We start from the raw sequence: 24,263 nt of genomic DNA on the forward strand, positions 1-24,263 counted from the left end.
ATAGACTTAAAAGTTGTGATGTGATGTAAGTGCGTTATCTTGGATCACTTGTTAAACTTTCTTGTTTAATAATGTAAAAGTTTCTTAATCAATACAGATTTTTCGTGTCTTGAAAAAACATGGTGTGCAAAGTTTTCATGATCTATCTGCTTACCTCTACATTCGCTCACAGCTGTATAATTTCCCCAACCTGTAAAGTCAAAACTTTTCTTTCCTTCCCTGCAAGGTTCCTCGCGTGAATTTCATCTGTCACCATCATATGTTTTGTATTGTTTTGCAACCGTGGGAGCCAGATATTTATACTCCAAGGACTTGTTTTTTTGCTCTAGACGCTTAGTTTACTTTCTTCTTTTCCAGAGTACAAGGCATGATATCTTAAGAGTCTGGATTGAGCTTTTTTCGAGTTAAAATAAAGAAATTGAACTTTTGTTGCTGTGGGGAAGCTTGAAACATAATAGTTGCTTTAGTGCCATTTGCACAAGATTCTTATATTGATTAACAAACTTGAATCCTTGACATCAATTACAGCGTGAATTATATGATGTGCCTCTTTATTTATTGAAATAGCCTCAGAATGAGCATTTGAAGCTTTCTCAGCCACAGCCATCTTTTTTGTGCCTCTACAGGTGGTGTTCCGGGCATTTTCAAAAGGGACCCCCAATTTTATTCTAATCTTTTATATGTTCTGATGTTGAAACAAGGGTCAAAGCAAAGTCCCGGCCATTTGGTCACGGATCGAATCCTAAGGAATGTTCCCTTACTAAGTATATTGGCCAATACTTAATTTTTTATTAAGATGTTGCTTTAGATAACTATTATTAAGATATTTTTCAGAATAGTACTTTAAGGATAGGGATAAACAGAGGGTTGGAAAACTAGCCGACCTTCAAAATAAATGAATTTTTTTAGATCTTTGGCTACATTAACAGTAGGAAAATTGCTCAAGAACTACAAAGTCGATAATTAGTAAACGGGGGAGAAGGATCCTTCCATTTTCGACATCAGAGTATACCTTCAGCTTATTCAAGTGAGCATTCTCCTACTCTTTTGGCAACATGATGATGAACAAGAGCAAAATATTTGAAAATTATAAAATCCTCATAGCCTTTGATGAGATCGGAGCCTCTTAAGTAACACAATTAGGAAATAGAAAAATATTTTTGAATTTCCAAGGTTGAAATTGAAAATTTTGTGTGGTTAATATTCACCTCTATTGGCTTTTTGCCCCCTGCACGTGACACAAATTTCTGGCGCCAATAATTTTGGCGCCAGCTGCTAGAATCAAATCGAGACTGAATATTTGGATGAATCCAACATGGCCTATTGAGGTGCTGGAAAATGTTGTTAGAGATGGAAAGGATAGCACAAGGGATTGCGCCATCATTCTATCATGTTCTTTGATGTAAAATTGATGATCAAGTTTCATGGTAACGTACCATTTCGTGTTTTATAGTAAGCAAACGTTCATCTCGCTAGAAGATCGATCTTGGTTATTGTATGGTATCCATCAAGTTTATGCTTTCATTTTGAACATTACCTTGATCTGCGTGAATGTGTGATCGGCAAAGATGGCCAAAAATGCGTTACGTTTTGCCGAAAGCGTGCGGAATCAAAAGAATCGCACACCTCGTGTCTCTGCACGCGCGTGAGAAAATTCTTTGTTCTTCTGAAAAGTGCGCGCTCAGAGTTTTCATTAGGCGCTTCAAAATTTTGCTTGCCTCAGACCATAATAAGGAGCTACACTAAACACCTGAACACTAAACACCTGAAAATTTTGTTTTGAATATTGTTTTTTGTGCATATTCAAACTATACCTAGAATATCACATTTTCAAGATTATAAACCTCACCTGGAAATTGACAAGTAAATTTAATTATGAACTTGCGCCCAAAGGCTCTACAATTTTGTATGATACACAATGCACTTTACACCAAAACATTATTTTTCATGCATTTTGCACCAGTACACCAAGAAAATTATGAATTATACACCAATTATCTCTGGCGTTAATTACATGAATTCTACCCTGGCCTCCAGACACAATCTTATAATTTTTACCCCACTGTAAAATAATGTCTCACCGAGCCAGAATAAGGGGAATGGGACTAAACTGGGTGATCTTGTGGTATAGAATTAATACATAAAATACCAGGTGTGAAATTAAGTAAATCTTAGTTTCTGGTCTGCAGAAGCCTCACCATGTATGTATTCATTTTGTTTGCACCATTTTCATGCTTTGCATACTGGCTTTTACCTAACTAATGTATAAAGCTTCAACTGCATCAAATCGTAGAAAGAAGTGCACTTGTTACAATAGTGCATCATCTATAAAACTATCAGTTTATCCCACTAACAACTCAACATGAAGTTAATGTCAAGCTGTTCCTGTAAAATTAAGTAGTTGCTTCCAATGAAATTAAAAAGTCACTCTTCTGTTTTTATTTTGCTGAAGATGTGATGAACACATCTTGAGAAGTCCTGTTATTCTATAGTTAGACAACATTTTCACTTTCCAGGTCAATTCTATAGGGGAAGTTGTGAATACACGAAGACAAAAATTTAGATTTATGGTCAGTGGAGGGAAAAAATGCGCATTTTTGAGAAATTTTCGGTTTCCCCCCGATTGTTCACACATATTGGAAAAAATTATGTATAGTTACAAAGTAGCCCTGATAAGTTCCTTTAGCAACAAAAAATTGCTACCCATTCTTTAAGAGATTATTTTTTAAGAATGAAAAACTGGTGCGCATTTTTAAACCACAAAAAGGAGAAGAAATGCGCACATGTGGCAAAAAACTGCGCAACTCTCAATTATTGATTGAATGTTGATTTGATTCAATAAATTTGTTGATATTTGCTGTAAATAATTTTTTTAAATCAAGATTTCCATTTAATACAAAAAATACATATGTCAATAAGCTAAAAATACAGCTAATAAAAAATAGTTTCAACATCCGTAGAAGTCATGTTTTCTTATTATACTGAATCGTGAGTGTGCAGCTGAATCTTCTTCGAATTTGTATCCTTTGCCACTGACGATTTGCGATGGTTGACATGGGCCAAGAAACAGGTACTTCACATCAACGATTTCAACATCTTGCAGTTTAGGGAAATCCCAAAATCCATCACCTCGATAACGGAGGAAGTTCATCTCTACTGTGTCAGTATTGTCATCAGGATCCTGTGCAAACGTTTTTTGTACTTTCCCCCAATAAAACTGGTCCCCGTAATAAACGCAATAGAAAAGACCTTTCTTGTCATCATCCATTTGTTCCGTTATCAGGCTGATCTCCATAGCCAAACTTTCTTCAGTGTTCCCTCTGTTTTTTGCCGCAGATTCCTGGCCTTTTTGCTCTTTTTGTATTTCTCCGACTTCTTTTCCATTATTTGTTTCTTTCCAGTCACTCTGGGAATCATTACTATCCGTTGAATCGTCTGAGATAGCTTCGTCATTTGCGATATTTGATTCGGTTCGTCGTCGCTTCCCGGCTGAGATGTTGCATTCTGGGCCTCCTTGAACAGCGTTCTTACTTGGTCTTCCTCTTTTTCTGATACCTCCTTTCTTTGGTTCATTCTCTTCCTTTTCCTTAATTGCTTTGTAAAAATCGTCATCGGTCACAACTCTTGTCTTCAGGTCAATCTTCCTTCGCTTCTTGGTTTCCTTTTTTGACGAGTCCTTAATTTTGTGCAAAATAAGTTCTTCAAAACTTGCTGAAGTTGAGGGTGAAGAGTCTGTAGCGACAACCACAGGGTCGTTGACTAAAATCCAGGATCTTATCCACTGCTTTCCTTCTGGTGCATTTGATGGCATAGGTCCAAGTTCCTTACAGGCAGGGCAATCTGGTGAAGCTTGTTCTTTAAAGGATGCTGTTTTTTTTGGAGAAAACTTCTTTGGTGTTGATGTCTTCTTGGGGGTTGGCATTTTCTTTGGCGATGCTGCTTTTTTTGGACTGGTCCTTGCTTCGTGCAACAGGTTGTCAAGAGCATTTTCTGGTTTACCAGATTCAACCCAGGTCTTGTACTTTTTAAGCATGTTGGCATCCAGCCTTGAAATTGGGTATTTTGAGCTATCGACAGGAAAAATCCCAGTGGCTTCAAACCCTGCTTTTATATTTTGAAAAGATAAACCAAGATGCCAAATTTCCGACAACAGGTTGACAAACTGCGCTTTTCTTACTGGTTCTCGTGCACCCCATTGGCTGACCCAATCATTCAGTTTCTGTCCCCATAGCCTTTTTAGTGGTCCGAAACAGGCAACATCTAGTGGTTGAAGGAGATCTGTAGTATGGGGAGGCAATTTGACAATAGTAATGTCTTCGGATCTTGCCCTCTCTATAACTGGCAGAGTCACATGAGTGAGATGACCATCATAAACAAGCAGCAGTGGACGCTCTGTGACCTTTTTGGCAAATAAGTCAAACCAAGATGCAAAGAGCTCACTTGTCATCCATCCGTTCTCTGAAACTCCATACCAGGTGTCCTTCAGTGCTCGTTCTCCTCGCCATGTTGACTGTAGATTTTTCCCGGAAAAAACCACCAGTGGGTCGAGAGCACGGCCAGCAGCATTGCAAACTGCAAGTGTTGTTGTGTTTTCCCTTCCGGGACCACATGTAATTCTGAATGTGCGTTGGCCTTTTTTCCCAATCACTCTGCATCGCTGGGGGTCATTCGGGAAACCAGATTCGTCGCAATTCCATATCTGATGAGGCTTAAATGCTTTTTCCTTGACCAGTTCATCAATTTTTTCATAAAAGTCATATATTACGAAAGGGTTTCCTGTTGCTGATTTTCTGGCCACACTGATCATTTCTGCCTTCTTCAGAGAAAGGTTGTTCCTTTTCATAAAAGCAGCCAGCCAAAATCTTCCTGGTTTGCCATCTTTAAACAGAGGTACCACGATGTTATTCTTGGCTACATATTCAGTGACCAGCTCCAATATTTCACTTGTGCAGGGGCTAAAACCAAGGTTACACATAACATTGATGCATTCAGCCAAATTTTTTTCCGTCTCTTTGTCCAGCATCGGATTTCGCCCTTGGTGTGTTACGGGCACTCCAATCTTCTCTTTGCCAATTCGACGGCGGATGTTCTATGAGATTAAATATCAGGTGTTGATTTCTTTCAAAGATAATTATCAAGCAAAGATTTATTCCATTTTGTTCAATTTGATTTAGCTACTACAATCTTATCGAAATTAATTCGGCCATGTAAAAATTACTCTGGTTTTGAAGATTGATAAACTTTCGAAAATAAATTGTTCACAAAATATCTGCCTGTTGAATCAGTTGAATAAGTAACTTACCGATTCTGATAAACCATATGTCTTTGCAGCTTTCCTGATGCTTAAATCGCCCCTTGAAACTTCTAGCAAAGCGTTCTCCATATCGCTCTCTTGCCAAGATTTTGCTTTTTCTACATACGTCCTCGGCATTTTGCTTTCAATCTATGCAATGCGACTTAATTTGTAGTCTTCTAAAATAAACTGATCTTGTCTTCAGTGGAAAAGCTTTTATAGCCATCAAGAGACACGCAAGACATAAAATGGCCCATAAATAGCATCTATTGTAATTCACTTATTGCTGTTTCAGCAAGGTAAAATTTAAATATTACATCATAGTCATCTGACGACAGTTAGATCAGCTGACGGAATCAAAACTTTGACATCCCCCCGAGATAAGGTATTCCCCTCTGCCCCTCTGCACAACATAACTTCTTGGTATATTCCATGCAAAGCGTCTTTTGATACGTTTTTAAAAGAATTATTAGAAAGGCAAATGCTCTTATGAAAAGGATCCAAAGTCTTTTTAGAAAGTTATAACTTGACCTTTTATGTAAACTTCTTGGTTTCTAGAAAATAATTTTCCCAAATCCATATGGTTGTGAAATATGGTTTCATTCTTGCATATGTCACATGTTTTAAGAACAGATACAGAGCCTTTTTCCGACGAAAATATAACTTTATGGTGCGCATTTTTTCCCCTCACTACAGAAAATTTGAGGTTAAAAAATGCGCAGGCCCCTCTAGACATGCCACCTGGGAGGAGCAACAACATCTGGTTATGGGCAATGACCTCAACACTGAAGTAGTGTAATGCTGTGATAATACCTTTGGAATGCAGTCAATGAGCTGAGAAATCGAAAAGTTTACCGTTGTCATGGAAAACTTGATATCATCATAAATTGGAGCTTCCGCTTTTCAAATACGTAATGAAAAACAAAAGTGCACTATTTTTGGATTTGGTATTCATTGAAACTATCATCAAAGGTTTGGTTTATCATGCCTTATCTCCAACTGTTGGTTACTCCTCCACAGCGCTGTAGAAATGGGTGCGCATTTTTTACTCCCAAAATCGCCATGCGCATTTTTTCCCCCCACTGACCATAATTTTTACATTTAAATGTTGATTTTACTACCCCAGGGCTTTCAATGTGGAGTGCGCAATAGCGTGCGAGTGCGCAGGCAGGCGCCCGAGGTTATCTTTGAGAGCAATAAGTTGCGCGCCCAGTGATAAATTTTTTTATCTTGAAGAGCGCGATTACCGGATGGTGATAGGTCAATCCACTTAAGAAATGGAAGTTTGACACCGAATCCTTGTTTCCACTACTTTATTTTCGTATGTCTCTGCTTCTGATCATTCAGTTTCCATTATTCTTGAGCTGTTCCCATTGCTAGCTTTTATAAATAGTTTGCTTTTATTAGCTTTGATGGGTATTTTATACCTTTTTATGCCAACATTGTAAATAAAGAGTTAATAACAATAATAATAAATAATTGCTCTGGCCAACTCCGTTTTGGCCAAAATGAAAACGAAGGTTTTCCCATTACTCTGTTTTGTCCTTTTTCATATCTTTTGTTCGAGCTCATCTTGAAACTGAAGATGAATGAATTCATTTTTAATTGACCCTGTTTTTGATTCTCTCATTCAAACAATTCGTTTTCAAATGACTCCATTATCCATTGACTTCATTTTCGCTGTTCCATCTTCATCTTCAAACAACTCTGTTTTCGGTTGATAACATTTGAAGATAAAACATCTTTATGTCGCACAGTACCCTTCACGATAACTCATGAGGGAAACATGAACATAACTACACAATGTGTAGCATTCAGTTCATTTATTAAAAGTTTTGTCACTTTTAATGATTCAATAGAAAAAACTTTATTGCTTTGAATCAAAAAATAAATTTGATTCCCGTGCCCCACTCTTATCACGCGAGTTTTTGGCAGCGCATGTTGATTTCTGAACATGGAAGCCCTGCTACCCTGAACTTTTCTTTCTGAAATCAATCTTGTGCTGTTGTTTTTTGTGGTCCTCATACTCAAGCTAGTACAGTTGATCATCAATCCAGAAGTAAATGAAGTGACTCCAAGCACATTGCAAAGATTCTGTATTTGCCTTTTTCAACCATTATGGCCATTTATCCTATCATTTCTAATCAAATCATCTAAGTTAATCTAAAACATATTCATAAAAAATACTTAGTCAATGTAGTTTTTCATATACAGGCCTCTCGGTAAAGTTTTTAGTAGGTGCATGGCTGATTGTGGTCTTCAAGACAAAATTTTTCATAGAGGGGAACGATGCATAACTTTAGGTTTAAAATCGCATGGAAAGGTAATAATATCAGTACTATTGATTGTGGTAGCTTGATACTAAAGTATTATGAAGTTTTTGTCTTTTAAGTTTTGTAGACACCCACAAAAAGAAACTTCCATTATTTTGATCTTAATTTGTAGCAGTAACTAAAGACCATTAACATGTTTTTAATCTAAAAATTACTTTCAGTAATGGTAACAGTGGCAGTAAAGATTTAAAGTGGTTCTATTATCCTACTCAACCAGCACAGAGAGTTTTCCATTGTTTAAAACAAGCATTTTGTATAATGCAATTCCCTTAATTGTGAATGCTGTTACTTTTTGAAGATGATTCCCAGGGCAGCAAGACAAAGTTTCTGATGACTGAGGCACGTTATATCACTACATTTTGAAAAGCAGGTGTGTGACAAAGTGTGCACCTTGTCTTGTCTAGGCACCTCAAACTTAGGGGACATTCATGCACCTCAAACTTAGCAGCCTGCATATACAATAATTTTGGTCAATGGAATTTTTCTACCAAATCTGGAAGGATATCTTCCATGCTTATTTTTGAGGAGGGTTCCCTAAAAGATTCAGCCTTTCAATTCTACTTTGTCAATTCATTACTTTTTGTGGTCTGGGCACAATGACTTTGTAATTTTTAAAATAATATTCTCACATTGTATTTACGAATACTCTGCAATAACAATCATTTATATTTTTTATTGCAGATGCTGCTAGATATAAAAGATTCTATTAAGTTCATTGAAAATAGAATTACGCCGTTATTGGAGAATAAAATTGCACCAGCAAGAATTTTGGAGAAGGTCATTGCCTGTTTGAGGAATGACAAAGGGCAATCTGCTAAGAAAAGTACTCACTTCACATTTATTAGCATAAGAGATGTGAAAGATCTTGGACGTCAAACATGTGCAACATTAGCATCATCTCAAGTTAACAAAAATTCAAGCAGAGGTGTGTATGATACTTTTCATCAAATTTTATTATAAACATTTCACACTTAAGAATCTATAGTTTTCAACGCCTTCATATGCACCAAAAATATTTAAAAAAAGTCTTCTCAGTGTCAAGTCAAAGAATAGACATTTAATGACATTTAAACTGTCATGGTTCCCTCCTTATGAGCACCTGTCAAGGAGCACCTAGTACTTATTTTTGTATTTTAAATTGAAAGTAAAAATTGATGACAAGTATGAAAGAACTTTTTATTTTGCATAGCTTGTTGCCCTCACTCATACCTGTGCCCTTATGCTTGTAGGACAATCTTAAGATTCTATCACTTTTTGTGTAGGTGGAAGACAGTTGCATGATTGCCATGCACTACTAATTGGAGTTCTCACAGATAAGCCCAAAATAATAGATGACAAAGAGCTAGCTTGGAACTACCTTTACCTGGAAGATGATAGTGGTGCCCTCAGTTTGTTGGTGATTCTTTTTTAATATTCTTAAGTTTGTTTTCCAATAGCTTTTTGCTGTTGCCAACCTATAAGCCTCCAAGGTATATATGCTAACAGTAATCCTATTTTTCATAGTAATCTCCTTGAAGATGCATATCAAAATCATAATGATTCAATCAATTTTCGTATGTTATTTTCATTTTATGCTTCATTGATCAGGGTCTTATTTTCATGGCTGATTTGTCATCATCCTCATGCAAACCATATGGTGCTGATTTGCTTCATTTTGCCTATCCCTACAAAACAATTAGACACTGATTCCAAAAATCGATACCAATTGATGGCTTCATAGAAAAATTCCATTTATTTTGTTGTGCTTTTTTTGGTCTTGAATTTTTCTCAGCTTTGCCTGTTGATAGAACCTGTTGTTTGAAAGGTTGAACAATCGGCACGGTTGAATGTTTCCTTTAGAGCAGCAGATTGTAATGTTTTTACTCTCTTCCCTACTATGTTGTTTTGTATATGACCCTCTAACGATGTTACCAAATTTGTTTGTTCCAAGGTTCAACACCAAAGTGCTTGTTGCATTGGGAAATTGGTTTTGATTAAAGACTGGAAATACATGCCATGTAAGTACATGCCACAGCACTGTAGCTTCTGTCATTATCATTGTCATTATCACATACCAACTTGACTCTGCTTTTTTTATTGAAATAGACATTAGGTATCCTATTGCAAAAAAAAGACTGTGTGTATGTAAGCCCCACAAAATCAAGCCTTTTCTTTCATTAGTCACTTTAAAAGATGCAAGTTAAGCCACACCAGCATGAAAAAGAACTAGAAAAAGGAAAGTTGAGGAAACTTTATTGTGAAATAAAAATCAGCCCTGGAAATTGGATGAACATGCTTGTTTTGTTACCGTGGCATTTTCACAATCTCAAATTGGCTGCAACAGTAATGGCATTTCTGAGAAATAAATGTGATTAATGTATTATCAGTGTTTTCTTGGCTTTATACGACTTTTCTTGATGTTTGATTTTGTTGATCATGCAGAGATTTCGAATTTTTGATCAACTTCAAAGTGTATTAAGCATCTAGAGGAGGCTTCTAGACCTCTAGACAAAAGACTTCAAGTACAGAAGAGTGGTAAAGTCGAGTAAAATAAAAACGTGCTTAAAACCCTTCTCATTGTTTTTAAATCTCAAACATCGTTACTGGAACTAAAATATGAGACTATGAATAATTACTTGATTATTTCTGCAACTTAGCCTACAAAATATGTATTATTATATGCTAAGCCATGAGTATCCAGGAATAAACCTCATTTGCTGTTTTTAGAAAATAACCCACAACTATAATTACCCGTTAATCTTTGATGTTAACTGAAAGTAATATCTTGGTAAATTTAATGTGGAAATTTTTCATTCTTTTTTGCAGGTTATTCATCAGAGGATCTTTGTTTTTCCTATATCGAGGCAATTTCAAGCTTCTTTGACATTTTACCAGTTCATGGAGGCCTTTGCCAAATTCCACCGAAGAGAACCTCTGGAAGATCCATCAAAAGGTTTCAACTAGTTTGTTTTTTCTGCTGGCTCAATTATCATTTTGATCAAATAACTATATGAGGAATTTAATAGTGACCTCATCATTTGAATTTTATATAACAAATCATTTTCAGTTGTGTGTAACTTTTTTGCAATTTCATCTGACGATTTTGCTCTTTGAGAAATCTTGAAAACTTTAAAGCCTGATGCTACATTCTTCATTGCTTTTAAATTTATTCTTAAAGTATTTCTTTTGACTTTACTATTGTACATAACAGCAATGATACATTTTTTAGGAACAAGGATTTTTCAGGGAAAATTAAATTCATGAGCCCAGTTTTTGAGTAAGTGTGTATGCTATATGATTTGATTTGTGATGTTAAGCTAATAAATATGGTTTATTGGTTTCTGAGAAGCTCACAGTTGCATGGCTGACATACAAGCCAGCATTTGTAACATGTCTTTCTATTGATAATAGGAATTGGGGAAAAAGTAAACAAGCAAGATTAGCTAAACATGGCTGGTAAGGCATCTATGTTTAAAAAAAGAGTGAAAAGTTGACAATTTTTGGATATCTTTTTGTCAGTTTTGCGTCCAGTGGGCGCTTTTGAACATGATTTCCTCATAAAAGTTTTTCCCACTACTGGAGTTTATTTGTAAAGTTGAAAATGTAGTGCATTCTATAACCAATTGCTACAACAATACTTGCTTTGTAAGCTCTTTTGTATATTTCTTCATGAAAACCATAAATGGCATGATTATCTTTGATAAAAATCGAGCTATGCATTGTCTTTCATCGTCTGCCTATTAATGAATCTGAATTTATTTCCTCATCATCATCATTATCTATGCAGAAGGAGGAATCATGCAGTGTTGTCATGGCTGTCATCAGTATTGTGTTAATTGTATTCATGAACAGATCTCTCATTCTTTTACTGCAATCCATTATCTCTATTAATTTTAAATTTCAACTTCTTCTTGTTGAGCAATTTCATCTCTTGTTTTGGAAGTAAAAGGAGGTCAACGATTGTGTCTGCCATCAACTGAGCATGATCCAACAGCAAACGCTGAGTGACATAGTTAAAACGACGAATGCATAAGGAGAACAGGATACTATTGCCCGATAACATTAGTTTATATTTTTAGTTGAGACTGGTTCGAAGTTTCTTCGTCTTTTTTCAGTTTCAACACATCAACCCATTGTTTCCTGATAAAACTAGACACTGGGAATGTCGCCGTTGTGGTTAGTTTACTTGCTAATGTCTTTCTCTTTTCATTTTACTTATATCTAATAAAAAGGTTTGATAAATTATATGCAAACAATCCCTTGGTGGTACAGAATTTAAAAATGGCTTTGAAAGACCCAGATTGTTTTCTAAAAAATTATAATGGCAACATGTTTAGAATTATTGATAAAGCTAGATCGTCATTTCATCTATAAAGCTTTGCCTATTTAGACCTTATATTATAAGCATTATTACGTTTTTTAAGGTAAATTCACGAACGCCACTGGCACCTCAAACATTCGGTTTAAGACCTTTGTAAAATTTCATTACAGGGCCACGAGATGTTGCATTGGCGGGAGTTATTGAAGCCAAATGACCTTGTCGTTTTTGCCAATACATTTAACATCCAGCTGAACAGCGTGAGTGTTTTTACTCTATCTTTGCATCTGCCATATAATTTGTTCTTGTAATATAAATAACTGTCATACCTGTGTGTAATAGAGTACTCGATACCGTATAGGCAGGGCTGTAAAAGCTTTGGTGTATAGATTAGGGTGATTCTAAGTTACGAGTCTTTTTCCTATTTTTGATTAAAGGAAATTGTTGCTTCAAGGCTCGTATCATTGGTAATTTTAACTTTTTTATCACTGTTAAAACTTGAAACAAAATACAATATTCTGTGCCTTCCACAGAAAAAGACATGGCGTCATCTGGTTCTGGCTATGAACGGCACTTAACAAATACTTTAACAATAAGCTTATAAAACAAACACTTTGTGAACCATGGCACCATTTCATTCGGCAGACGCTAGCATGCACCAGGGGCACGCGAATCTTGGATTTAGGGCTTTTAAAGTGTAGGTTTCAAAGTGTTGCGGATTTTGAACTGCTAATGTTGAGAAAGAACATGCTATATGCTGATTGCAAAATAAGCTTGTTTAAAGAAATCAAAGGAAGGATGATTAATGAACAAGTCATTAATTGGTCATAGATTTCAGTTGATATCACCATGTGAATGGTTCGGCATTTTACAAGAATAAGTAATCAGTAATTTGAAGTTACGTCAAGCAGTCGTCGTATGAAGCTGATGATTGTCGTATGGATTATGAGTCTGCAGCTCCGGATATTCATCGCTTGTTGTTCTAAGTTTTGGCTTTACCAATTTCTTGTCTTCCCAATTTAGAAATTGCTATTCAATAGGTTGATATGCCGTCATCTGTTGTTACCTGTTGGTGCTGAAAATGCATCACTTTTCATAACCATTTCAAAAGAACTAATTATATGATTTCCTTTGTTTTGACCTCGTTATATTTTTATCAGCCTAATTTCAAGACCAAGCTAATTGGTGTGGATAAAGCTTCGTCATTTACGGTGACGGGTGCAAGTGAACTGGTGAAGGTTGATATTGCCAATGCGACTGCAAACACCATTGTGAATTACACGGTTAGTTTAACGCATCAAAGTAGTTGCTGCATCAAGTTACAAGATTATTTTTTCTTGTATCTTGGAACCAACTGTTCTGCTTTTGTAAATATTTTTTATAAAGCTTTTTTCTTTTTATGGAGGTGTGCAGAAAACAAACCCAAAAAAGAACTAGATTTCAATTGTTTTTTTTGTGTCAACGAAAATCACTTGCCTTAGTTGAATCGTTTTAACTTCATGCAAGTCCCAACTTTGATGTTGCGAAATTCTTTTGTGCTCATTTTTGATGTCATTGCAATTTTTTGAAACATCACCAACGAAAACAACATCTTTTTCAGGGTGTTATCAGTAAATGTACGTTGGTGGATGATGGGATCTTCGAGCTGGATCGAACCTATAGGTACAAAAATTCTTCATCAAACTTTATTTTGAAGTTATTAGTTTTATTTATTTTGAAAATTACGAGGCATTCTGAGTTCTGGCCTATTGCAGTATTTAGTTCTTGTATTACGCATGTCCTATTCAAGCTAGCATGCTCACAGCATAACTTCTGAAAATTCATCTCTACTCATCTTTTTATGTGAAGTTAACAGTCAGGCTCTTGAAAAAGTGCTTGTCAACCAGTCAGGAGAATGGAAGTAGATGGATCATAAGAAAGATAGTACATAGTTTTAAGAAAGATATCATCCGAACGCTTTTCTTTCTGGTTGGTTGCAAAAAGTTGGTTGCTTTCGTTTGAATGGATCTTGTTGTTGTTTCTTTTTTGTTCAGTATCTATGAGACAGCTAGCTAAGCAGGATCGCGTCCTAGGCACTAGCAAGAAACAGCTTAAAAGAACCGTTGAATGCAGCTTAAGCAGTGGCGTTTCTTGTCACGTACATTTGCAGTAGGTTCGCACGAAAATGAGTTCGAAAAGCTCTTTTGATACTGCTTTTTCTCCATATCAAAGCTGCTTAGCAAATTTATACTGTGCATTTCAGCATGGAATACCACTATTCGGGCTACAGTCGTCTGATTTCGTGAGCTGTCAGCGATTTGACGCATGGTGTTTGGTCACTAGGTCCAACGTCTTCACAAGATACCCTTAAATGATTAATATCGTATTCTTTGAAAAACGATTAACCGTATTAGCTCAAATGAATTGAATAGCTTATATAATACACCAAATGAATGGTTTGTTTTTTTGCAGACTTGTCGTCTCTCACAGTCCTGGGATCTCCTTGTTTCGTGGTCTCCGGGTTGGCGCTGTTGTTGATGTATATAACGCCCATCTTTTGAGATTTGATGGGGTAATTCGCTTGTTTCTTTTTTGCAGATTTTTTCTGTCGATTTTTGTTTACCAGCTCCATAAAAATAAACACATATGGCATTAGTAGGATTGTCTTTATTGCCCCTGAAATACTGATCGCCCGAATCTTATGTAAAGTAGCTCATCGATAAAGAGCCCAGACGTTTAATAAATTCTCGGCCCTTTTTGACTGTGTTTGTTTGAAAATTGCGATTTTACTTTTACATTTATTTTCATATTAAATTTGCACGATTACTTCGATCTCCATGGATTTTAATTGAATGGGCGCTTAATCAAAAGGGTGTGCTAATTATGATATGTGAATTTCATTGATACATTAGGCTTAGGTGCTTACAAAGAGGGATTGTGAACTGATATCTACAATCATTGCCAAAAGTAGTTGGAACACCAAACGATTTGAATCGTGTTTTTATATTTTCAATTCTTTTCCCGGATACTCCTATTTTCACACCCCCGAAAACTCCCGGATACCCCCCGAAACAATGTTAATAATTTAGAAAAATATCATAGAAGTCGCAGAAAAAAGCGTACTTCCTAATCCCCTACGTCGTTTTGTAGTAAACCAACATTGCTCAAAGGGGGAAAGGGAATGGCTGATTTTGCCCTTAGAAACTGACGTTAGTGTACCAAGACTTTTGGCAAGCATTGTAGTTTTTGTGAAACATTAAGTATGTTAAAGAAAGAGTCCTCTCTTCTAGTAAAGTAACTGCATTTATGTGCAACAAGTGACTTACAAGTCATGAGCATTCCACACAAATATTATTTATAATCTTAATGAATACAAGGATTAATTTACAAATTGGTTACTTTATTTTCAGATTGTTCATCTCTGCTGCTGCGCTTTAAGCACAGTCAAGATAAAGCAGTTTTCCTTCTCTTTTTATCGCCAAAGGGTAATTGACTTTTGCGATTTCATTCATCAAAATATCAATAGAAATTATTTATTTATCTGCAAGTAAAACTTGATGATTTTTTAACACAAACATCAGAATTTTTTTAAAGCTCTTAAAACCTTGCAGGCCAAGGTCTTCTCGATCGAAATTTCGTTTTTTAAGGCACCGATTTCATAATTTTTGTAAAATTTTGTCGACACAAACAACACGTGGAATAATTTTCGTTAATAAGCCAGGAATTTTTGAGGAACAATAAATCGTAGGTTGGTTTTCATCAATATTTTTTTCACCTTTATCTCTCTTTAGCCTTTCTTCGCTGGAAACAACATCTTGACGAAAGATTGTTTTAAATACCACATTAAAGATTATTTGATGTTACTCAAAGTGGTAGACTTCCTGTGCAACGAATTCAATTGGCTCACGTACGTATTTGCAAAAGTCAAGGATTTAAGAAAAGTGGATTCAAGTAATAAACTGTTTGTTAAGCGATGACTGTTTGTCTTTTGTGGGGAAGTGATTAATTTTGTATACACATTTACCGAATCTCTTGGTTCAAATGAATTTTGCTCTTCTTTGTTTAGATTTCTTTTCATACAGTTGTATTTACTCCTTTGCTACAAATTGGCCCTTTCACGTCATTCCACATTCCTAATGACTAGATTTGACAGAAATGAGAAGAAAATTCAACAAAGAATAGCATAAAGCTTGGTTATGAATTTCGTTTTCTAATCTCGATTGCCCCTTTAGAAATATTTCAAACGGTATTTCCATTCCTCTCTCTTTAAAGAGGTACTTCCATTCCTCTCTGAACGAGGGACTAGGGTACTTGTGGACAATGTCAAGATTACTTCGCATTTTGATTTTCCCCCAGGAAAGATGATTCTCGAAATGTCGTCCTTTCTCTCTTGAGCGACTTCTTTAAGGATCCCAGCTTGGAAAGGAACATATTCAGCGAGTTCCTCACCCAACCACACCACTGCATCATATCAGCTGACAGAAAAATTCCTTTCCCGAACGTAGTTCTTGCGGGAAACGTCTTAGATTTGGTGAAAAGGAGAAAACTGAAGGAATCCGAGAACGCTTGGATTACTGGAGAGAGGTACGACAGGATGTACGATTCCGACAGTGCTGAAAACTTATGGGCTTATCAAGTTTTGAGTCAAGCTGATCTGAATAACGTGGTATGCAGTCAGTTTTTTTCGTGGCTTGATGATAGATTTGTCGGAAAATTTCAAATGGTTTTTTGATGGGTCTGCATTAGGCAGAGTTTTTAAAAAGTTGGAGGTTCCGTATTGAAAAAGCCACTGTACCTTACTGTACCTGTACATTAGATTAATGATCTCATAGTCTGCTTTTGGTTTATGCATATCAATACAGTTAAAAATCAATGCCTATACCTTCAAACCAAATCTGACTAACTTTGACTTCTGTTCAGAGCTATAGGAAAGTAAACTGTATGTATTTTTTGTTTTCTTTTTGACTAGATTATCGTGGGTGAATTCAAAATCTGCAGTGAAACAGGGAACATGCAATTAACAGACTCTAAGCGAGAAATTGGTGTTTTGTTTATACCCCAAGATGGCAATGAACCTAGCAGGTAATCTCCAATGTAACCCCTCTGTGCAGGTTGTTTGAGTTAAATAAGGCTAGCGTGGAACTTAAACCAACCTTAAAATAGCCTCTCCTATATCTATTAGAAGGGGCTATCTGATTTTGTCGCATGCAGCACGCTTGAAGGGGTGTAAGCTTTTCAAAAGGCAAACAAATATCGAGGTTATTTTCAAGCTTTTAATGTCAAGTGCTGGATTGCAAATTATTCAATGTCTCTAAGCTTCTATTTGTAAGCAAGATTTTTGGTAGATATATATTTACATTTCCTCTCTAGTATAAGTAACATTTTGGCCTAAGCAACATTTACTTTGAAAGTAATTACTTGTAGAAGTTTACTTGGAAGTCAACAGTTTTTAGTCTAAGAGTAAAGACAACAGGATTTAGTAGTTTAACTAGTAGTAGTAGATTTCTAGTAGTAGATCTATTAGTAGTTTTTAGTCTGCTTTTTTTTCACACGCTTACTCAAAGTTTGATTTACAGGCAGCGCATTCAAAGATGGATCTATAACACGATTTCAACGGGAAAGAAATGTATCCTAGGTTTGAAGAAATACACAGTCGTTTCAGAGAAATTTAAAGCCGCAGATATTGATATTGGAGTGCAGAAAACGTATCTTGTAGTAGATCCGTTTGAAGAAGGGAATATTTGCTTTATGTGCGATGAAAGCACGGAAAACGATGCACATGATGGGGTATTTGGGTCTGGAGGACGCAAACGGAAAAGCGGCCCTATTTTGTGCGAAAAGGCTGCAAAGAGCAGATTGACGGAAGTAGGGAGGTTAGAAATGGGGTTGGCAGAGCGCGCCACTAGTACTCCTTTAAATGACAAAAGACACAAAGATATTGTGCTGCCAGGTGCAGAGAATGAGTCTATTGCAAAAGCAAGACCATGCTTAAAAGAAAAGGATATCTGCACCAAAAAAGGGACCGCCCAAACAACTAAAAGAAAGGACAAAAAAGCACAATCTAATAGACAAATCTCAGTCAACTTGAACTGCGTGCTTGTTGCAAAAGATACGAAAAGGGATTCTTTTTGCGATGCCAAGTTCGTTGTCGTTTTCATTGGGTTTGTGAGCCTACCGTATGCTGCACGTGAAAGCAATGGGGTGTATAGCTCCAACGTCGAAGGTACACTCATTGGAGAGATATGCAATTCAGATGAACAGAGAACACAAGATAAGCATGGCAGACATGCAAATGATAGTTTTACTCAACTGGAAGACAGTTCTTCTTCCATCTTTGATAGCTTTCTAGAAGAAGACGATCCTTCAACATTTGTTCCGCTAGAAAACAAGAAAATCAGAATTTTTCTTAAGTACTCTCGTGAACTAAAAAAACAGTTTTCTCAGCTACAAGAAGGCAACTTGTATGTTTTTGAAATCGAGGAAATCGACATTTCCAACGGCATTATCCATTGCGATTTAGAATCTAGTCACAATGCCGCATTCTATCTGGCAGAAATGAAAAGAAGCAAAATTTATGTTGAAGAAAGTTGCGTTGCAACTCTGACAGATGACATCATTGAGCTGATCCGAAGCCTATTCAGGACTTACTGCAGAAGCATGTTAACATCCACTGTACGCATCGCTATTACCACGGCTAGAGACACTTTCAGCTCGCTTTCTGGAAGGTGAGCAATTCTCCCTGGCTTTTTATTTCCTCCGAAGGTTTAAAATTTCTAATATGTGAATTCTTTTTTATTCGATTCTTCACCATCAACTTTGCAATATGCTATTCAGTACAGTGTATTTTATCTTCGACATACAAATATAAAATCGACTGCTAAGTCAAATCGGCTGTTAAATCGACTGATCATTACACATTCAGGTAGCTCATTTCCACTTAAAGTTCTGTCTGTCATTAAGTGTTATTAATCGTTTTTGAATCCCTTGGTTATTGAGCAGCAGGGCTGCAAAAGGAATGGGAACAAAATTTTAAGACCTGATTAAAATTTTGAGAGTTTAAGATTGGTTTCTATCAAAAAATAGTTGTACCTGCAAATACTGGAAGTTATGCCCAGACAAAAATTGAGCAACTTCTTTTCAATATCTCTAACAGTGATATGTTACTCACGTGCTTTCAAAAAAGCGATGAACTTAAAATGTTTGTTTTCTTATATTAACATCCAAATAAGATAAAAATATTGATACGGAAATATCCCTGGTATTGATGGATATGTTGAGTGCACAGAAACATGCAGAAAACGTTTTCCTTGCATTAGTTCTAATATTTGTATCATCAGTACAATGGCTTTTGACAGCAAAAAAGAATGAGACTTTACAGAAACCAAACGTACAAATTAAAATATAGCATATATTCATGTCATTATTTGCAAAGCCCTGATACCAAATGAATGAGACAGAAAACAGTTCTTTATTAATAAACAGGTGCATGAAAGAAGACCTTTTTGCAACGATGTTGAGCATTTTCTCTTTAAAGAACCTTGGGGGGGGGGGGAGGTGAAGTTTCCTAAGTAGGCTATTCACAGGCATCTTAGCAGACCTAAAATTGATTTTATAAGTGTACTTAATCCGAGAAATAATGCAGCTTGGGGTTGAAATAAGACATTGTCCCACTTTAGGGGGCGTCGTCATGTCACTTTTGTGATTCTGTCTCTTTACATGCAATCTTTTCTATTGAAGGGTTTATCTGCAAAATTGTGTTTTTGCTTCACAGCTATACGTCATTCAGTGGCATCATCTCTTCGAGGGACATTAAGCTAAATCGTCCTGTAAATACACAAAAGAAAGCATGGGCAAACGGTTACTTCATCAAACTGTATAAGAACTATGCAGCAACACTTTGTCTTCGCGTAAATGATATTCTAACGGCCGATGAGATAACAGTGTATATAAACCTTGAGGACTTCGACTTGCCCGATGGACTGCTGCCGGGTGCTTTCGTTGAATGCAAGAAATTAGAAATTAGTATGTCTAAGTCAAAGAACCTTTATTGCTCAGCTAGGAAATGCAGCTGTTTCCGGGTCGTTTGCTTCAATCAAACTTATCGTGAATGCTTGCAACAAAGGAACACAATCTGTTCTAGAGATTTATCTGTAATATCAATGCTGAAAACAACTTTGAGCAGAGTTATCCTCGCTGAAAAGGATAGATTGTCCCACGTCACTTGGCAGCTTGATCTCGACTTCATTGCTGTGCGTTGGGCGTCAATTTTTTGGCGTTGCCGTGCTTGCAGAAAGAAGGTTGCGGCAAACTGTTGCACTTATGGTTGCTTACAGCGTTGGCAGTTTTTCTGTCAAATGAGGTTCTATTTCAGTTTTATTTAGTATTATTTGAATCAGATTGTCCATTGTGAACAATCCCACAACTTTTTAATAAGCTCTAAGCATGGAGAGCACTGAAGCAAAAATTTTTCAGGCAGTATGACGACTCGATTCAGAGTCTTTATAGGTTTCCTTTATGTAAAATGTTCCTTGAGCCAAAAAAATGTTAATTGGAAAGATATCTCTTTATATTTTCAAAGAGCCCTCTTAGCAATCGACCTAGTCCTTTTCAGATTTTCCAAAATAAACGGAAGAAACAATCATCTTGCTAATAGCGAAAATTGTTTTAGGATTTCAAGTTTTGATGGTTACTCGTAGCACTTGTGTAGTTAAAACTTTAAGAAGCTGCTATGGTATCCAAACTTTTCTCTTATTTTGTGTGTGTATCAAAGACAGTCATGTCATACTTGCCTCTTTTTTCGTATCGTCTTTTTCCACGCTTGTGCTGCTGTTTACAAATTATATGTTCTTTTGCATGTTTTAACAGTGTCATAGTGGGTGACGGATCTGGTGAAGTGTACCTTCAAATCGAACAAGAACTGCTTAAAAACCTTTTGTCCTTCTCTCCTGAAGAATGGACCGCCATAAAACAACTCGCCAAAATCGACGAAATCTCGTATGTAAAAGAGCCTCCGAAAGAAGCTCAAGAAGCCTGCCAGTCTGTAAGTTTTTTACTTGCTTTTGTGTCATACCTATTTTATTTATATGCTTAACCTAACATAGCCTATCGTAACATTACGCTGGGATGTGATCCAACGCTGGTGGTCAAACGATCCAACATTTCACCCAACATGATGTTGGGCGAAATGTTGGGTGAAATGTTGGATCGTTTGACCAGGGCTTAACATTGCAGAACATAACAAACACAAAATAGCATAGCATAGCATAGCATAGCATAGCATAACAAAACATAACAAACATAACATAACATAACATGACATGACATGACATGACATGACATGACATGACATGACATGACATGACATGACATGACATGACATGACATGGCACATGACACATGACACACGGCACATGGCACATGGCACATGGCACATGGCACATGGCACATGGCACATGGCACATGGCACATGACATGACATACACAAAATAACATATCATAACATTGCATAACATGACATAACAGAACATAACGTAACGTAGCATAATATCGTGCTTTGCTACGCTATGCTATGCTATGCTACGCTATGCTATGCTATGCTATGCTATGCTACGCTATGCTCTGCTATGCTATGCTATGCTATGCTATGCTATGCTATGCTATGCTATGCTATGCTATGCTATGCTATGCTATGCTATGCTATGCTATGCTATGCTATGCTATGCTATGCTATGCTATGCTATGCTATGCTATGCTATGCTATGCTATGCTATGCTATGCTATGCTATGCTATGCTACGTAACACAACAAACGTAATTCGCATCAAGATTTATTTTATCTATAAATCTGTGCGTGCGACAACATATTTTATAATTCTCAACTTTTTTGGTGCTGTTTTTACCCTGTATAACAAAGATATAGTTTTTATCTTTGTAAGCTCTTCTCCTTATAGATTTGTAAAAATTTACCCCTTGATCCCATTGAAATTAAGGTAGACCCCATACACTTATTTTTCCAGGGACAATCTACAGTTGCTTCAAAAAGGAAATTGGCTGAGAGCGACCTGCGGAAGTTGTTTATGGAAATCCATACACTAGGGCCGTTCACTGTTGACTGCCGACTGTTTAACAACGAAACACGTCCAGCTCAATACGGTAACTACTATTTTCTGTTTCTGGAGCGAAATTGCCTTATTAAAAGAAGATAAGTCAAATACTATCTAGCGCATAGTAAATTTTTTCGAATGACGAAGGGGTTTCTTGTAATACTTGTTAACGCGAGTCAAGTACTTGTTTTTAGTTCGAATGGGAGTCGAAAGATGTGTTTTTTATTGGTGCAGCAAAGGAAATCCAAAGCTCCATTGTTTATCGAGTTGCATGAGCTACAAAAAAGTTATGGATCGACTTAAAAAATAAAGACGAAGAAAAGTTGCAAACAGTTTATTTATTCCCTACCGTACGATCTGCTTCTAAAAGTGCTCAATGCCTTACAGGCGGAGCTGTACAAGCCTTGCTGTATTATAACGGACGGTTTTAAGTTGCAAATCAGTGTTTAACGATTAATGCGATCACAATTGCCTGATGATCAAAGTTGCCGGCTGATCACAGTTGCTTGATGAGCACATTAAGCGTGAAACTCGGAGTTCCAGCTTCAAACCAGCCAGATCTTTACCCAAAGCAGATGCTATATTTACATTGAATAAAGGGTGGCTGATTTACTCGGGAAACACATGATTTTATTCAACGCAAATTTTTCAATGATGCTGAAGGCTTAACGGGAGTCTTATTTATTCTTAAGTCTTCTTAAGCGTATATAAAAGGCTTTTAGTACGGATATGTATTTCCTTTATCCTTTAAAATCCTAATTATATTTTTTGTAACTTTTTGTTCTCAGGGCCGAGGCTGAGAGCAATGCGCCTTGGGAGCAAAGAATACCTCATGCAGGCGCCACGTGAAATCAACCTACAAGCAATCCGTATAAGCACCCTCGATTACACATCAGAATCTCAAAGTTTGCTACAGAATCTAATGTCAAGTTGATTCGTCATATTTCATATTAGCTTCGAAAACAACTTGTTCGTTCTCCTCATTTATTCATCATCGTTAAAAAGGTTTATTGTATGCTCAATACTCATCTTGTCTTTTCCATTTTGGGTATAAATCTGTATCGTAACGTAAAAATGTTTTGTTTCTAAAAAGTTTTGTTTTTAAATGCATGTGAAATTTTAAAGTTGATGTATTGCTGATAAGTAGAACACGCCAGGACAAGACAACAATGTGGAGATGTCTATGAATTAAATCGAAACGAGACACTTATTTTACACTTTAACAAACCTGGTATTATTTATTTAAATAACAAAGAACTTGGTATTTTGGTATCAGTAAAGAGCAGTGTGTCGGACAGCAATTCTGAAAACAAGGGTCACGTATTTGATAATGTCACCACATTATATTCTGTTATATTACTTTTCAACTCGAAGGAATTTGTATTGCTACTAAATATTCTGTGTTGAACGGCAAAAATGCAATCATCTTAAACTTCAAGAAATTTTTCTGTCTTTTCTCATTTTCATTTTTCAAGGTAATATTACACACTTTGATAAAAAGAGTATTTTTCCAAATAATATTACACACTTCGATAAAAAGAGTATTTTTCCAAACAATATTACACACTTCGATAAAAAGAGTATTTTTCCAAACAATATTACACACTTCGATAAAAAGAGTATTTTTCAAAGTAACATTACATTTGTATATGGTTATTCACCTGATATTTATGACATTCACTGGTTTTACGACTAGTGATAACGTTTTTCAGCGGGGGAATAAAATATTCAGTTGGTTTTGCATATTTGAATATTGAATGTACTTCACATACTGTGTTACATGTGTTTCTTTGGTCATGGTCACAACTTGCTTTGTTCAAAGACTCAAAATTTCAATTGTTGCATTTCTGTTCAGAGATATGTTTTTGTCTTATTTTAGTGATAAGGCATATTTGGTTACTAAATTAATATCAGTTGTGACCCTGGTCCGTTAAATTCCCCGCGGTCCAAGTTCCTCAGCTGCCAATGTACCTGTGCTGTATTTCAAAGCGACCTTTGGAAAATATCATGTGCCATCATACTTTGTAGTTTGTACTCGTTGAACCTTTGTCTCCCCCACTCACCGTAGCGATGCCCTTTGTTGCTTTACTCAATTAAGTAGGATTCCGAGAATTTCCGACAATAGTCACAGAAATTTTGCTGCTTAAATATTTGAATAAGAACTGACAAAATGTTTATAGACTGGGAGAAGAAGAGAAAATGAATACTAGTACACGTCCCCAAAGATTGCTGTCTCCTCCGCTGGGGTGCTGTTGACTG

The 24,263-nt window shown here is 36.3% G+C and overlaps 2 protein-coding genes across 4 annotated transcripts; one reads left to right on the plus strand and one right to left on the minus strand.

The window, feature by feature from the left end:
- The first annotated feature begins 1,168 nt into the window (after positions 1–1,168).
- LOC135685282 (uncharacterized) lies at positions 1,169–24,138 on the plus strand. 3 transcript variants are annotated; one of them, XM_065201170.2, is made up of 21 exons: positions 1,169–1,427; positions 8,308–8,551; positions 8,889–9,022; positions 9,557–9,623; positions 10,432–10,558; positions 10,835–10,882; positions 11,017–11,061; positions 11,721–11,781; positions 12,097–12,183; positions 13,084–13,206; positions 13,524–13,585; positions 14,375–14,474; positions 15,313–15,387; positions 15,694–15,809; positions 16,259–16,568; positions 16,872–16,984; positions 17,479–18,627; positions 19,674–20,261; positions 20,768–20,942; positions 21,918–22,053; positions 22,793–24,138. In XM_065201170.2, the coding sequence occupies exons 1-21, from the start codon at positions 1,425–1,427 to the stop codon at positions 22,936–22,938; spliced, it is 3,909 nt and encodes a 1,302-aa protein (XP_065057242.2). In that variant the 5' UTR covers positions 1,169–1,424; the 3' UTR covers positions 22,939–24,138. The 3 variants fall into 3 exon arrangements, with proteins under 3 accessions (XP_065057242.2, XP_065057243.2, XP_088968851.1); XM_065201171.2 differs by lacking the exon at positions 11,017–11,061 and having other exon boundaries at positions 1,170–1,427; XM_089112725.1 differs by lacking the exons at positions 1,169–1,427; positions 8,308–8,551; positions 8,889–9,022 and adding an exon at positions 9,147–9,179.
- On the minus strand, positions 2,948–5,516 carry LOC135696269 (uncharacterized). The gene is made up of 2 exons (XM_089112756.1): positions 5,303–5,516; positions 2,948–5,089 (listed from the first exon to the last, which is right to left on the minus strand). The coding sequence occupies exons 1-2, from the start codon at positions 5,429–5,431 to the stop codon at positions 2,948–2,950; spliced, it is 2,271 nt and encodes a 756-aa protein (XP_088968882.1). The 5' UTR covers positions 5,432–5,516.
- Positions 24,139–24,263: the final 125 nt, after the last annotated feature.

Source organism: Rhopilema esculentum, chromosome 15 (assembly GCF_057945365.1).
Source record: "Rhopilema esculentum isolate cy_ngs chromosome 15, ASM5794536v1, whole genome shotgun sequence".
NCBI classification, from domain to species: Eukaryota; Metazoa; Cnidaria; class Scyphozoa; order Rhizostomeae; family Rhizostomatidae; genus Rhopilema; species Rhopilema esculentum.

Bases quoted from the DNA above. Each gene is read 5' to 3' on its own strand.
- LOC135696269 (XM_089112756.1), bottom strand. From the start codon at position 5,431: ATGCCGAGGACGTATGTAGAAAAAGCAAAATCTTGGCAAGAGAGCGAT. The intron at 5,090-5,302 runs GTAAGTTACTTA...TTAATCTCATAG, and splicing joins CATATGGTTTATCAGAATCG to AACATCCGCCGTCGAATTGG.
- LOC135685282 (XM_065201170.2), top strand. The intron at 10,883-11,016 runs GTAAGTGTGTAT...TATTGATAATAG, and splicing joins TTCATGAGCCCAGTTTTTGA to GAATTGGGGAAAAAGTAAAC. The intron at 20,943-21,917 runs GTAAGTTTTTTA...TTATTTTTCCAG, and splicing joins CTCAAGAAGCCTGCCAGTCT to GGACAATCTACAGTTGCTTC.